This window comes from Oncorhynchus keta, chromosome 25, assembly GCF_023373465.1.
Source record: "Oncorhynchus keta strain PuntledgeMale-10-30-2019 chromosome 25, Oket_V2, whole genome shotgun sequence".
Taxonomy (NCBI): Eukaryota; Metazoa; Chordata; class Actinopteri; order Salmoniformes; family Salmonidae; genus Oncorhynchus; species Oncorhynchus keta.
Window position 1 is genome coordinate 38,151,612 of NC_068445.1, and position 13,554 is coordinate 38,165,165.

A 13,554-nucleotide genomic window follows, 5' to 3' on the forward strand; every position below is an offset into this window, starting at 1 on the left:
AACAACATTCCACAAGCCAAATCAACAGCCCGATCAACTCTATGCGAAGGACATGTGTCAGGTTGCATGAGGCAAAGGTGGTCACACCAGATCCTGACTGGTTTCAGGATCCATGCCCCTACCTTTTTGTTAAGGTATCTGTGACCAACAGGTGCATATCTGTATTCCCAGTCATGTGCAATCCAAGATTATGAATTTATTTCAATTGACTGACTTCCTTATATGAACAAGCTATTCATCAATCTTGTTTAGTAGTCTTATGGCTTGGGGATAGAAGCTGGTCCTGTTGGTTCCAGTCTTGCCATGCGGTAGCAGAGAGAACAGTCTATGGCTTGGGTGGCTAGAGTCATTAGAACATTGTTGGGGCCTTTTCTCTGACCCCGTCTGGTATAGAGGTCCTGGATGGCAGAGAGCTTGGCCCTACTGATATGCTGCGCCGTCCCCACCACCTACTGTAGCGCCTTGCGGTCAGGTGCCTTGCAGTTGCCATTCAAAGCAGTGATGAAGCCAGTCAAGATTCTCTCAATGGTGCAGCTTTAGTACTTTTTGAGGAAGTCAAATCTTTTCAGCCTCCTGAGGGGGAAAAGGCAGCGTTGTGCCCTCTTCAGAACTGTGTGGGTGTGTGTGTTGAGCATGTTAATTCCTTAGTGATGTGGACACCGAGGAACTTCAAGCTCTCGACCCAGTCCACTACAGCCTCGTCGATGTGGATGAGGGCGAGCTAGACCCTCCGTTTCCTGTAGTCCACAACCAGTTCCTTTGTCTTGCTGACGTTGAGATGGCCCCATGGCCCCTATACTACACAGCGAGGACAAGGAAATTATTTGCTGTTTGGAGTAATTGTATTAAAAACAAGTGAAATCACAAAAAAAAGATGTCTGGACCATTCTATATATTACATTACATTTACATAACAAAATAGAGACTTTGTTGTAAAAAATAAAACTTCTCCTTTAAGTTGGATAAAAGTGTCTGCTAAATGACATTTTTGTTGTTGTTGTTTTAACAGGGTGTGCCCGCTGCCTCACCAGGATGACGTGATGACCCTGGATGACAGGGCACAGCGTTGGCACTGACCTGACCAACCCTGGTGGGTACAGACAGAGCCTCAGTGAACGGCCACAATGCCACACCAAACAGAAAAAACAACATGCAGACCAACCAAAACAGACAAAAACACAAGACAAAACAGACAGACATACAGGCAGACAGGAGGGAAGGCAGACAGGCAGGGAGGCAGACAGACAGGGAGGCAGACAGACAGGCAGCCAAGTAAACAGGAGGGTAGACAGGGAGGCAGACAAGGAGACAGGCAGCAAGGCAGGGAGACAGACAGGCATATGCCTCGCTCTGAGCTCTTTTCTTCTCTCAATTTCCCCTCTATTCAGAAATACAGTGTGTCTATCTCCATCTATAATGCCAAAGCAGAAATAGAGCTGCATTCGATATGGGCGAAGCTCACAGTAAACAGGAGAAGTTGGACACACACACACGGCACAAGGATAGGTTACTGGGCAGGCGGGCTGCACCGATCCAGACTGGAAGACAGCAGACAAAAACAGGCAGGCAGGCAGACAGGCAGACAGACAGACAGGGGGAGCAGGCCTATGGTGGCAGTATCCCATCTGCCTGCAACAAAGGCTGGCCTCAATTCACATGAGATAAGGAATCAGCTAAGTGCTTACTGCAGCCAGGGGAATGGGTAGATAGATGGGTGGGTCGGCCTGCCCCCCTCCGACACAACCAGCCAGGGGAATGGATGGATGGATGGGTGGGTGGGTCGGCCTGCCCCCCTCCGACACAACCAGCCAGGGGAATGGATGGATGGATGGGTGGGTCTGCCTTACCCACTCTGACACAAAGCTGGGAATGTGTCTGGTCGAGACATTCATGGATAACTAGACACTTGTGTGAAATAGGTCAGTAGAGAGAGAGAGAGAGAGAGAGAGAGAGAGAGAGAGAGAGAGAGAGAGAGAGAGAGAGAGAGAGAGAGAGAGAGAGAGAGAGAGAGAGAGAGAGAGAGAGAGAGAGAGAGAGAGACCAAAGCTGTCGTTTCAGCAGGCCACGCATTGTTGGATGAGTTAATGGGTCCTTTGGCCTCCAGAGTGAGAAGTTTGAGGAGTGGGCTTGAGTCCTTTAGCTTCAGTAACACAGAGGAGTAGGAACCCCATACAGCCTCCAGGGCTCGTATTCAAAAAGCGTCTGAGAATAGGAGTGCTGGTCAAGGATCAGTTAAGACATTAGACTACAATACATAAGTGTATACATAAGTGTACCTGATCCTAGATCAGCACTCCTACTCTGAGACACTTTAGGAAATGAAGCCTCTCTACGTAGTTGCTCCAGGGACATACAGTAAAGTATTGTATGATAATGAAGGGAAAGGAACTCTGCAGCATGTACCTAAAGAAGTACTGGGCTTATTTTGAGATGCTTTCAATACTATTGTGAATAATCATGCTCTCTTCAAAAAATGTAGGGTTAAAGGTAGATCGAATGCCTGGAACACTCCGGAATGATCAAATCAAATCAAAGTTTATTTGTCACGTGCGCCGAATACAACATGTGAAATGCTTACTTACAGTGAAATGCTTACTTACTTACAATAAGAAGTAATACATAAAAGAGATGATGCTTGGGTCAAGGCCAGGAACACAGGCTTAGGCCAAGACTGGCAAGCTTTTAAGCAACTAAGGAATAATTGTGTAAAACAAATCAGAAAGTCTAAATCGGATTATTATGTAACCGTTCTTTCAGATTGTAATGGGAACCCGGCTAAATTCTGGAAAACTAAAATCCCTGCACCGGGGCCTCCCACTCCTTTTTCTATTCTGGTTAGGGCCAGTTTGCACTGTTCTGTGAAGGGAGTAAGACAGCGTTGTATCAGATCTTCAGTTTCTTGACAATTTCTCGCATAGAATAGCATTCATTTCTCAGAACAAGAATAGACTGACGGCTTCCAGAATAAATTCTTTGTTTTTGGCAATTTTGAGCCTGTAATCGAACCCACAAATTCTGATTCTCCAGATACTGAACTAGTCTAAAGAAGGCCAGCTTTATTACTTCTTTAATCAGCACAACAGTTTTCATCTATGCTAACATAAATGCAAACAGGTTTTGTCATGATCAATTAGCCTTTTGAAATGATCAACTTGGATTAGCTAACACAACGTGCCATTGGAACACAGGTGTGTGTGATGGTTGCTGATAATGGGCCTCTGTACACCTATGTAGATATTCCAAAAACAATCAGCCGTTTCCAGCTACAATAGTCATTTACAACATTAACAATGTCTACACTGTATTTCTGATCAATTTGATGTTATTTTAATGGGCAAAAAAATTTGCTTTTATCTCAAAAACAAGGACATGTCTAAGTGACCCCAAACATTTGAACGGTATTGTAGGTAAATCTGCTTTAAGTTTTAATGCACAATATTGCTGGAACTAAATTCAAAATTAATTTCATCTTGATGTTCTGGTGTAAAGGGGTGTGTAACTGGTGGCAAGGAAGTAAGATGCAGGAGAGCAGAACTAGGTAGTAGCCGGAGCAGTTTAATCCAAAAACCAACGGCATAAAAATACAACAGAATATGGGTACAAAAACCCGACGCCACCAGTAATATATGCACAAGCACTTACAACAAACATTTCCACACAAAGACATGGGGGTAAAAGATGGTTAAATACACAACACTTAATGAGGGAAATGGAAACCTGGTGTGTAGGAAAACAAGACAAAACAAATGGAAAATGAAAAGTGGATTGACGATGGCTAGAAGACCGGTGACGCCAACCGCCAACACCACCCGAACAAGGAGAGAAAACAACTTTGGTGGAAGTCATGACATCTGGTGCCGTTTGGGCAATTAAAAGCATTGACTGAGGACCTATTTGTAGAGGAATTTGATTTGTGATGTTTAATTTGTGCTTCCCATTACTGTGTTTTTGTATTTTAAGGTGTGCTTATATATATATATATATATATATATATATATAAGCACACCTTAATATATATATATATAGAGAGAGAGAGAGAGAGAGAGGAGAACAAGTATTTGATAACCTGCAAAATCGGCAGTGTTTCCTGCTTACAAAGCATGTAGAGGTCTGTAATTTCTTTTCCATAGGTACACGTCAACTGTGAGAGACGGAATCTAAAACAAAAATCCAGGAAATCACATTGTATGATTAAGTAATTAATTTGCATTTTATTGCAAGACATAAGTATTTGATACATCAGAAAATAAGAACTTAATATTTGGTACAGAAACCTTTGTTTACAATTACAAAGATCATACGTTTCCTGTAGTTCTTGACCAGGTTTGCACACACTGCAGCAGGGATTTTGGCCCACTCCTCCATACAGACCTTCTCCAGATCCTTCAGGTTTCAGGGCTGTCGCTGGGCAATACAGACTTTCAGCTCCCTCCAAAGATTGTCTATTGGGTTCAGGTTTGGAGACTGGCTAGGCTACTCCAGGACCTTGAGATGCTTCTTACGGAGCCACACCTTAGTTGCCCTGGCTGTGTGTTTCGGCTTGTTGTCATGCTGAAAGACCCAGCCATGACCCATCTTCAATGCTCTTACTGAGAGAAGGAGGTTGTTGGCCAAGATCTTGCGATACATGGCCCCATCCATCCTCCCCTCAATACGGTGCAGTCGTCCTATCCCCTTTGCAGAAAAGCATTCCCAAAGAATGATGTTTCCACCTCCATGCTTCACAGTTGGGATCGTGTTCTTGGGGTTGTACTCATCCTTCTTCTTCCTCCAAACACAGCAAGTGGAGTTTAGACCAAAAAGCTCTATTTTTGTCTCATCAGACCACATGACCTTCTCCCATTCCTCCTCTGGATCATCCAGATGGTCATTGGCAAACTTCAGACGGGCCTGGACATGCGCTGGCTTGAGCAGGGGGACCTTGCGTGCGCTGCAGGATTTTAATCCATGACGGCGTAGTGTGTTACTAATGGTTTTCTTTGAGACTGTGGTCCCAGCTCTCTTCAGGTCATTGACCAGGTCCTGCCGTGTAGTTCTAGGCTGATCCCTCACCTTCCTCATGATCATTGATGCCCCACGAGGTGAGATCTTGCATGGAGCCCCAGACCGAGGGTGATTGACAGTCATCTTGAACTTCTTCCATTTTCTAATAATTGCGCCAACAGTTGTTGCCTTCTCACCAAGCTGCGTGCCTATTGTCCTGTTGCCCATCCCAGCCTTGTGCAGGTCTACAATGGCCATTGTGGAGAGGTTGGTGTCTGTTTGATTGAGTGTGTGGACAGGTGTCTTTTATACAAGTAACGAGTTCAAACAGGTGCAGTTAATATAGGTAATGAGTGGAGAACAGGAGGGCTTCTTTAAAAAAAACTAACAGGTCTGTGAGAGCCGGAATTCTTACTGATTGGTAGGTGATCAAATACTTATGTCATGCAATAAATCATACAATGTGATTTTCTGGATTTTTGTTTTAGATTCCGTCTCTCACAGTTGAAGTGTACCTATGCTAAAAATTACAGATCTCTACATGCTTTGTAAGTAGGAAAACCTGCAAAATCTGAAGTGTATCAAATACTTGTTCTCCACACTGTATACACACAGTTGAAGTCGGAGGTTTACATACACCATAGCCAAATACATTTAAACTCAGTTTTTCACAATTCCTGACATTTAATCCTTAAACATTCCCTGTCTTATGTCATTTAGGATCACCACTTTATTTTAAGAATGTGAAATGTCAGAATAATAGAGGAGAGAATTATTTATTTCAGCTTTTATTTCTTTCATCACATTCCCAGTGGGTCAGAAGTTTACATACCCTGAATTACTATTTGGTAGCATTGCCTTTAAATTGTTTAACTTGGGTCAAATGTTTCGGGTAGCCTTCCACAAGCTTTTCACAATAAGTTGGGTGAATTTTGGCCCATTCCTCCTGACAGAGCTGTTTAAAGGCACAGTCAACTTAGTGTATGTAAACTTCTGACCCACGGGAATTGTGATACAGTGAATTATAAGTGAAATAATCTGTCTGTAAACAACTTTTGGAAAAATTACTTGAGTCATGCACAAAGTAGATGTCCTAACCGACTTGCCAAAACTGTAGTTTGTTAACAAGAAATTTGTGGAGTGGTTGAAAAATGAGTTTTAATGACTCCAACCTAAGTGTTTGTAAACTTACAACTTCAACTGTATATACACTACCGGTCAAAAGTTTTAGAACACGTACTCATTCAAGGATTTCTCTTTATTTTTACAATTTTCTACATTGTAGAATAATAGTGAAGACATCAAAACTATGAAATAGCGCATATGGAATAATTTAGTAACCAAAAAAATGTTGAGATTTGAGATTCTTCAAATAGCCACCCTTTGCCTTGATGACAGCTTTGCGCACTCTTGGCATTAAAAAAAGTGTGCCTAATTTGTGGAATTTCTTTCCTTCTTAATGCGTTTAAGCCAATCAGTTGTGTTGTAACAAGGTAGGGGTGGTGTACAGAATATAGAAAGACCAAGTCCATATTATGGCAAGAGAAATTACAGTCTGTCATAACTTTAAGACATGAAGGTCAGTCAAAATGGAAAATTTGAAGAACTTTGAAAGTTTCTTCAAGTGCAGTCGCAAACACCATCAAGCACTATGATGAAACTGGCTCTCATGAGGACCGCCACATGAATGGGAGACCCAGAGGTACCTCTGCTGCAGAGGATAAGTTCATTAGAGTTACCAACCTCAAAAATAGCAGCCCAAATAAATGCTTCACAGAGTTTAAGTAACAGACACATTTCAACATGTTCAGAGGAGACTGTGTGAATCAGGCCTTCATAGTCGAATTGCTGCTACTAAAGGACACATAAGAAGATGATACTTGTTTGGTCCAAGAAACACGAGCAATGGACATTAGACCAGTGGAAATCTGCCCTTTGGTCTGATGAGTCCAAAATTTAGATTTTTGCTTCCAACCGCCGTGTCTTTGTGAGACGCAGAGTCGGTGAACGGATGATCTCCAAAGGTGTGGTTCCCACAGTGAAGCATGGAGGAGGAGGTGTGATGGTGTGGGGGTGCTTTGCTGGTCACACTGTCTGTGATTTATTTAAAATTCAAGGCACACTTAACCAGCATGGCTTCCACAGCATTCTGCAGCGATACTCCATCCCATCTGGTTTGCGCTTAGTTGTTTTCAACAGGACAATGACCCAAAACACACCTCCAGGCTGTGTAAGGGCTATTTGACCAAGAAGGAGAGTGATGGAGTTCTGCATCAGATGACCTGGCCTCCACAATCACCCGACCTCAACCCAATTAAGATGCCAGTAGAGAACATACCAGTAGAGAACATGTATGCCAGTAGAGAACAAGCACAGAGGCAATAACACAACACACTGACTGCTGTACTGAGCTCTGCTGAGCTGAATGAGTGGCAGCTAATTACAGAAATGTAAAAACACAGTGCGACTGACTGACAGTTCACATGGAACAGGCATGCCCGGACACTGCAGAGCCGAGTTAGGAGACATTCTTCAGGATGATAATAGCTCAGTGAAAAGCTTCTGCAGATGACCTATAAACCTTTTCATAATGATCTGACACGCAGAGCGACTGACAGAGCCACCGACTGGGAGACGAACAGGGCCTCTGGGCTTTCAGGTCAGCCAGGGTGTAACACAGGAACACAGGGCGTTGACGACATGACTCTGATTCACACGCAAGAACGCACACACACACACACATACATTCTCTTACTCTGACAGGTGGGTATGTCGCAGTATCTCCAGTAGATTCCGTCTTCATGGTCAGCGATGTAACACCACGGCTGGACATCACCATCAGGGTTCCTGGAGAGGAGTGTGGGAGGCAGGGAGGGAGGGAGGCGGGAGGGAGGCGGGAGGGAGGGAGTGTGGGAGGCAGGGAGGGAGGGAGGGAGGCGGGAGGGAGGGAGGGAGGGAGGGGGAGGCAGGGGGAGCGGGAGCGAGGGGAGGGAGAGAGGGAGCGAGGGAGGGAGGGAGGGAGTGTGGGAGGCAGGGAGGGAGGGAGGGAGGGAGGAGGGAGGCAGGGAGGGAGGGAGGGAGTGTGGGAGGGAGGGAGGGAGTGTGGGAGGCAGGGAGGGAGTGTGGGAGGAAGGGAGTGTGGGAGGCAGGGAGAGAGGGAGGCGGGGAGGGAGGGAGTGTGGGAGGCGGGGAGGGAGGGAGGGGGGAGGCAGGGAGGGAGGGAGGGAGGGAGGCAGGGAGGGAGTGTGGGAGGGAGGGAGGGAGTGTGGGAGGGAGGGAGGCAGGGAGGGAGTGTGGGAGGCAGGGAGGGAGTGTGGGAGGCAGGGAGGGAGGGGAAATGGGGAAGAAAACAAACATAAAAATAGGTTATGTAGCAAAAACTGGAGACTTAATATTAAATACAATTAAAGAAGAATGCCTGCTGTGCGGAGATTTATTTCTGAATTTGTTATTGTTTGTGGTGCCAATCATCTCCCTACCGCAGCAGCCTGCTTCAGTTGGTATTTTACCCTGTGTTCTGGCCCTCAGAACTGACTATGCTTTTCCAGTAGAAACCAGTGTAGACAGAAGGCTCTCAGACAGACAGACAGAGAGACAGAGAGGGACAGAGTGACAGATAGAGGAACACGATGTCTTTGTTTAGGTTGAAGCAGTGAGACAGAGACCTGTCCTGGGGAGCACAGATAGAGCAGGTCACACTTCCCTTTTAACCCTTCAAACCTGACAGCCTGGCCCCCCTCTGGCCCCCCTCTGGCCCCCCTCTGGCCCCTGCAACGCTTTGGCTGTTTTGGTTTCACTGAGAAGAGATGGGATTGAATTGAATTGGCGGTGGGTTTGTGGAGGAAGGGATGGGATTGGATGGGATGGGATGAAGGGATGGGATTGGATGGGCGATGGCATGGGGGAGGAAGGGATGGGATTGGATGAGATGGGCAGTGGGATTGGGGAGGAAGGGAAGGGATTAGATGGAATGGCCAGTAGGATTGGGGAGGAAGCGAAGGGATTAGATGGAATGGCCAGTAGGATTGGGGATGAAGGGAAGGGATTAGATGGAATGGCCAGTAGGATTGGGGAGGAAGAGAAGGGATTGGATGGAATGGCCAGTAGGATTGGGGAGGAAGAGAAGGGATTGGATGGAATGGCCAGTAGGATTGGGGAGGAAGCGAAGGGATTAGATGGAATGGCCAGTAGGATTGGGGATGAAGGGAAGGGATTAGATGGAACGGCCAGTAGGATTGGGGAGGAAGAGAAGGGATTGGATGGAATGGCCAGTAGGATTGGGGAGGAAGAGAAGGGATTAGATGGAATGGCCAGTAGGATTGGGGAGGAAGAGAAGGGATTGGATGGAATGGCCAGTAGGATTGGGGAGGAAGAGAAGGGATTGGATGGAATGGCCAGTAGGATTGGGGAGGAAGAGAAGGGATTGGATGGAATGGCCAGTAGGATTGGGGAGGAAGAGAAGGGATTGGATGGAATGGCCAGTAGGATTGGGGAGGAAGAGAAGGGATTGGATGGGCGGTGGGAAGGAAGGGGAGAGCCCACACATCTAGACAGAGGCTTTGAGCAGGTGCTGGTTTCTGTGTATTTTTGGCATACTGTCTGTGTGATACCAAGCGTATTTTTTAATGGTAATACTTCACTTACAAAGAGTTTGTAAATGGTTGATTATATAATGAATAGGTAAGAGACACACTTGGGAGTATATTATCACAATCCGTGGAACCATTTTTGTTAGTGAGGAGCATGAGGCAACCATAAAAACATCCCAGGTCAATGGAGGAATGCTCGTTTTTGGGAGCACTACTGTTGTCCTTTTCTAACTTGGACTGTAATTGCCTGAGTCATTTTCCCCCGGGCCTCAGCTATCCCGTTACAGCACTATTGTGGGGCGAATTCTGAAGGGCGTTTCCATTCCTTTTTTCTTCTGCTATCAAAAACACTTCCCAGGGTCTCTTCCTCTCCTGTCACAGCACAGAAGGAAGGTTATTGAGTGGGGAACAGAGGAAACTTTAACCTGGGGATGAAATCGAGCTACCGTAACTGTTAGCATTAGGGTCTTTTTTTTTGTCCTCCGTTAGAAGAAAATGATCCCTCTCTTCCCCCTAAACATGGGCTCATCTCCCAAATGGCTCCCAAGAGCGTTTTTTAAAGGAGAGAGGCCAGCGGAACACAGGTACTTGCTTATTGCGCAAGAGACAGAGGCAATGAGTTAGCGTATTATGCTTAAACCATCATTCATTAGCTACTGTACATACAAGGCTAATACTGAGGTAGACTAGGGTATTTTGAACAGAATTATCTACATGTATGTTGTATGTCATTTGAATGGAATTGATGGAGCGAGAACGACTGCTCGCTCATGCTCTGACTTAAAGCAACAATACTCGAGTCAGTCAAGTCTGTTTTAACACTCTGCAGCTGCAATAAAGAAGTACTGTATATATATATATATATATATATATATATATATATATTTACAACAACAAAAATATGGTGACTCCCGAAAGTCAGATGTGGGTGTGTATATTAGACGAGCATTCGGTCATAGGCTATGCTGGCCTACCATGTCACAAGAAAAAAAGTTACCATGATGAGATGATACTGTAGGTCAACATGCATTGTGAACTGTACTCCATACCAAGATGGGCTGTCTGTCCCCACCATGAGCATTGATGATTGATCATGCAGAGAGCAGAGAGAAGGCCGTAGAGAAGCCAGATTTAGTCATTGCATATCATTGAACAGTTCCATTCCACATCATGCTGTTGATATAAATAATTTATTGTAATTTACCGGTTTCTCGCAGTTATTTATCCCGGGAAAGGGGATCGGTTTTTGGGCGGTAAATCTCAGTAACCGGGTTCCCGCCATTGAACTCTAGTACTGTACCATTCTCTAAATATGAACACCTTGAAGAAATCAGTACCATTCCCTCAATTTGAACCCCTGGAAGAGCTACAGGGGTAACTACAGGTAACTGCCAAAATAAAAGAAACGCTGACCAAATTCACATAGAAATGTGAGTTATAGATCTGTCATTCTCATTGAAAGTCAATCTAAGAAGCTGTAGATCTGTTCTATATGCTCTATTTCTATGATTCCCGTTTTTACGTTTCATTTTTGCGTCTTTTACTTTCAGTTTTGTACACCAGCTTAAAACAGCTGAAAATACTGAACAAAAATATAAACACAACATGCAACGATTTCAACGATTTTACTGAGTTACAGTTCATATAAGGAAATTAGTCAATTGAAATAAATAAATTAGGCCCTCACATGACTGGGCAGGGGTGCAGCCATAGGTAGGTCTGGCAGGGCATAGGCCCACCCACTTGGGACCCAGACATGTCGTAATTCGTGAGGTCCCTGGTAATTCCCAGCCCTAGTTAGTAAAGAGAAAGTGGAGACGCTCCAACTACTCTGTTTTAGCTGTTTTTTTGCTAGCTGCTAGCCAGTGTGTTTTAGCTAGCTGCTAGCCAGTGTGTTTTAGCTAGCTGCTAGCCAGTGTGTGTTTTAGCTAGCTGCTAGCCAGTGTGTGTTTTAGCTAGCTGCTAGCCAGTGTGTGTTTTAGCTAGCTGCTAGCCAGTGTGTGTTTTAGCTAGCTGCTAGCCAGTGTGTGTTTTAGCTAGCTGCTAGCCAGTGTGTGTTTTAGCTAGCTGCTAGCCAGTGTGTGTTTCAGCTAGCTGCTCGACAGTGTGTGTTTTAACTCAGCAGTGTGGCTCGCTTACATCTGAGAACAGAGAAAAACACCTGTTCCCTGCTGGCCGCTGTTCAACATACTTTTATAACCATTTTCCAAGTGCCCCTAATCATAAAAGGTATGATAAACTTTCAAATCTCTGGCACGGTGTCGCCATAAAAAAGCACTGAATCATCAACACAGAGGGGAGAAAACCTGCAGCAAAGAATAACACTGAGATGGGATAGAAATAACATGCTTTTCTGTGCTATTAGCAAGCCACTAGATTGCCTGCACGTTAGACCAGGGTTCAAACACTATTTGAAATTATTTAAAATACTCTCTGTGCTTGTTTGAGCTTGCCTATTGCAATTGAACCAATAAAGACAGTTATAAAAGTTCAAACACCGCCCAATTTGTACTCTAGGCAGACTGAAACAAATGTTAAAAGCATTTGAAAGATTTCTAATAGTATTTGAACCCAGGTCTACCTGCGTTTAGCCACACAATCCGATGCCACAGAGAAAGATGAAAGCTGAAAACAGAGAGCAGAGGTCTCTTTAAGCCGACTAAAACATCTGTCTGTCATTTTAAATCAGAAGTGAATAGTCACTGGTGTCACGATTTACTAGGAGTGGTGGGTGGAATCAGGTGCAGAGAGCAGGGTTCAGTAGATTGTCAATTTATTCTCCGGCGCACAAAAACGGTCACGCCAACACACAGGGCGCATACAATTGACCAGTCCAAACACAGGACCAAAATAGTCCGGAGAATAAAGACACGAAAAACCACCATTCAACAGAGTAACAAAAACAATCCCGCACAAAACAAGGGCAGGTCAAACTACTACATATAGGGAAGCTAATTAAACTAAAATACACACAGGTGAAACTAATAAGACAAAACCAACAGACTAACGGAAAAGGGATCACACTCTAGTAGGACCAGTGGCATCGCTCAGCACCGCAAGAACTGGCAGGGGAGCCAATCTAGTATATCGTGACAACTGGACTTTGTTCTCTGTGCTTATAACAAATACAATGATGCTGAAGCTGAACCTGAGCAAGTTAACGTATGCGGACATTCATCCTTCATGCTTTACCTCACTCCACAGTTGATCTGGGCTCCCTGACCAGTCAGGGCCCAGATTCAACCAGCCTACTATAAACATGAGGAGAACAACTCACCCTGACACCATGGCCATTACCAGCCTTGCTCTGGTCTCAGCCTGTGCTCTGGCTACTGTCAGCTACTGTGCCTGGGCTCACTGTGCCTTGCTCTGTACATCATCCTTGCTCTGAGACCAGCCTCAGCTTACCCTGGGCACAGCCTGCAGCCTTGCTCTTGTCTCGGCTGGTAAAACCAGCCTCAGCCTCCCTCTGGGCCATCACTCACCCAGCCTCAGCTGTTGCTCTGTGCACCATTCTCATCCTTGCTCTATGCTGCACCACTTTGCCCTGGGCCTGGTCAAATGTAGTGCAATATCTCTTGTCTCAGCCATGGACTGGATCCCAGCCTCAGCCTTGCTCTGGGCCCAGCACTGTCTTGCCTTGAACAAGAGGTCAATGGGACAACCTTGACTAAACAAACCTGAATAAAAGTTGCTCTGGATAAGAGTGTCTGCTAAATGACCCCCAAAAGAGAGGCTACAGTATTGCTCTAGAGAGAGAGAGAGAGAGAGTATAGAGAGAGAGAGAGAGTATAGAGAGAGAGTCTCAGAGAGAGAGAGAGAGAGAGAGAGAGAGAGAGAGAGTAAGAGAGAGAGAGAGAGAGAGAGAGAGAGAGAGAGTAGAGAGAGAGAGAGAGAGAGAGTATAGAGAGAGAGAGAGAGAGAGATAGAGAGAGAGAGAGTATAGAGAGAGAGAGAGTGAGAGAGAGAGAGAGAGTATAGA

General features: G+C 45.1%; 1 protein-coding gene across 2 annotated transcripts in view; it reads right to left on the reverse strand.

Annotated features, from left to right (window-relative positions):
• Positions 1-13,554, reverse strand: part of LOC118357969 (kremen protein 1-like) — a 145,455-nt gene that overhangs the window by 38,917 nt on the left and 92,984 nt on the right. For both annotated transcript variants that reach the window (XM_052479235.1, XM_052479234.1), the window contains exon 3: positions 7,739-7,830. In XM_052479235.1, the coding sequence (XP_052335195.1) occupies positions 7,739-7,830 (92 nt within the window). The remainder of the gene's footprint in view (positions 1-7,738; positions 7,831-13,554) is intronic.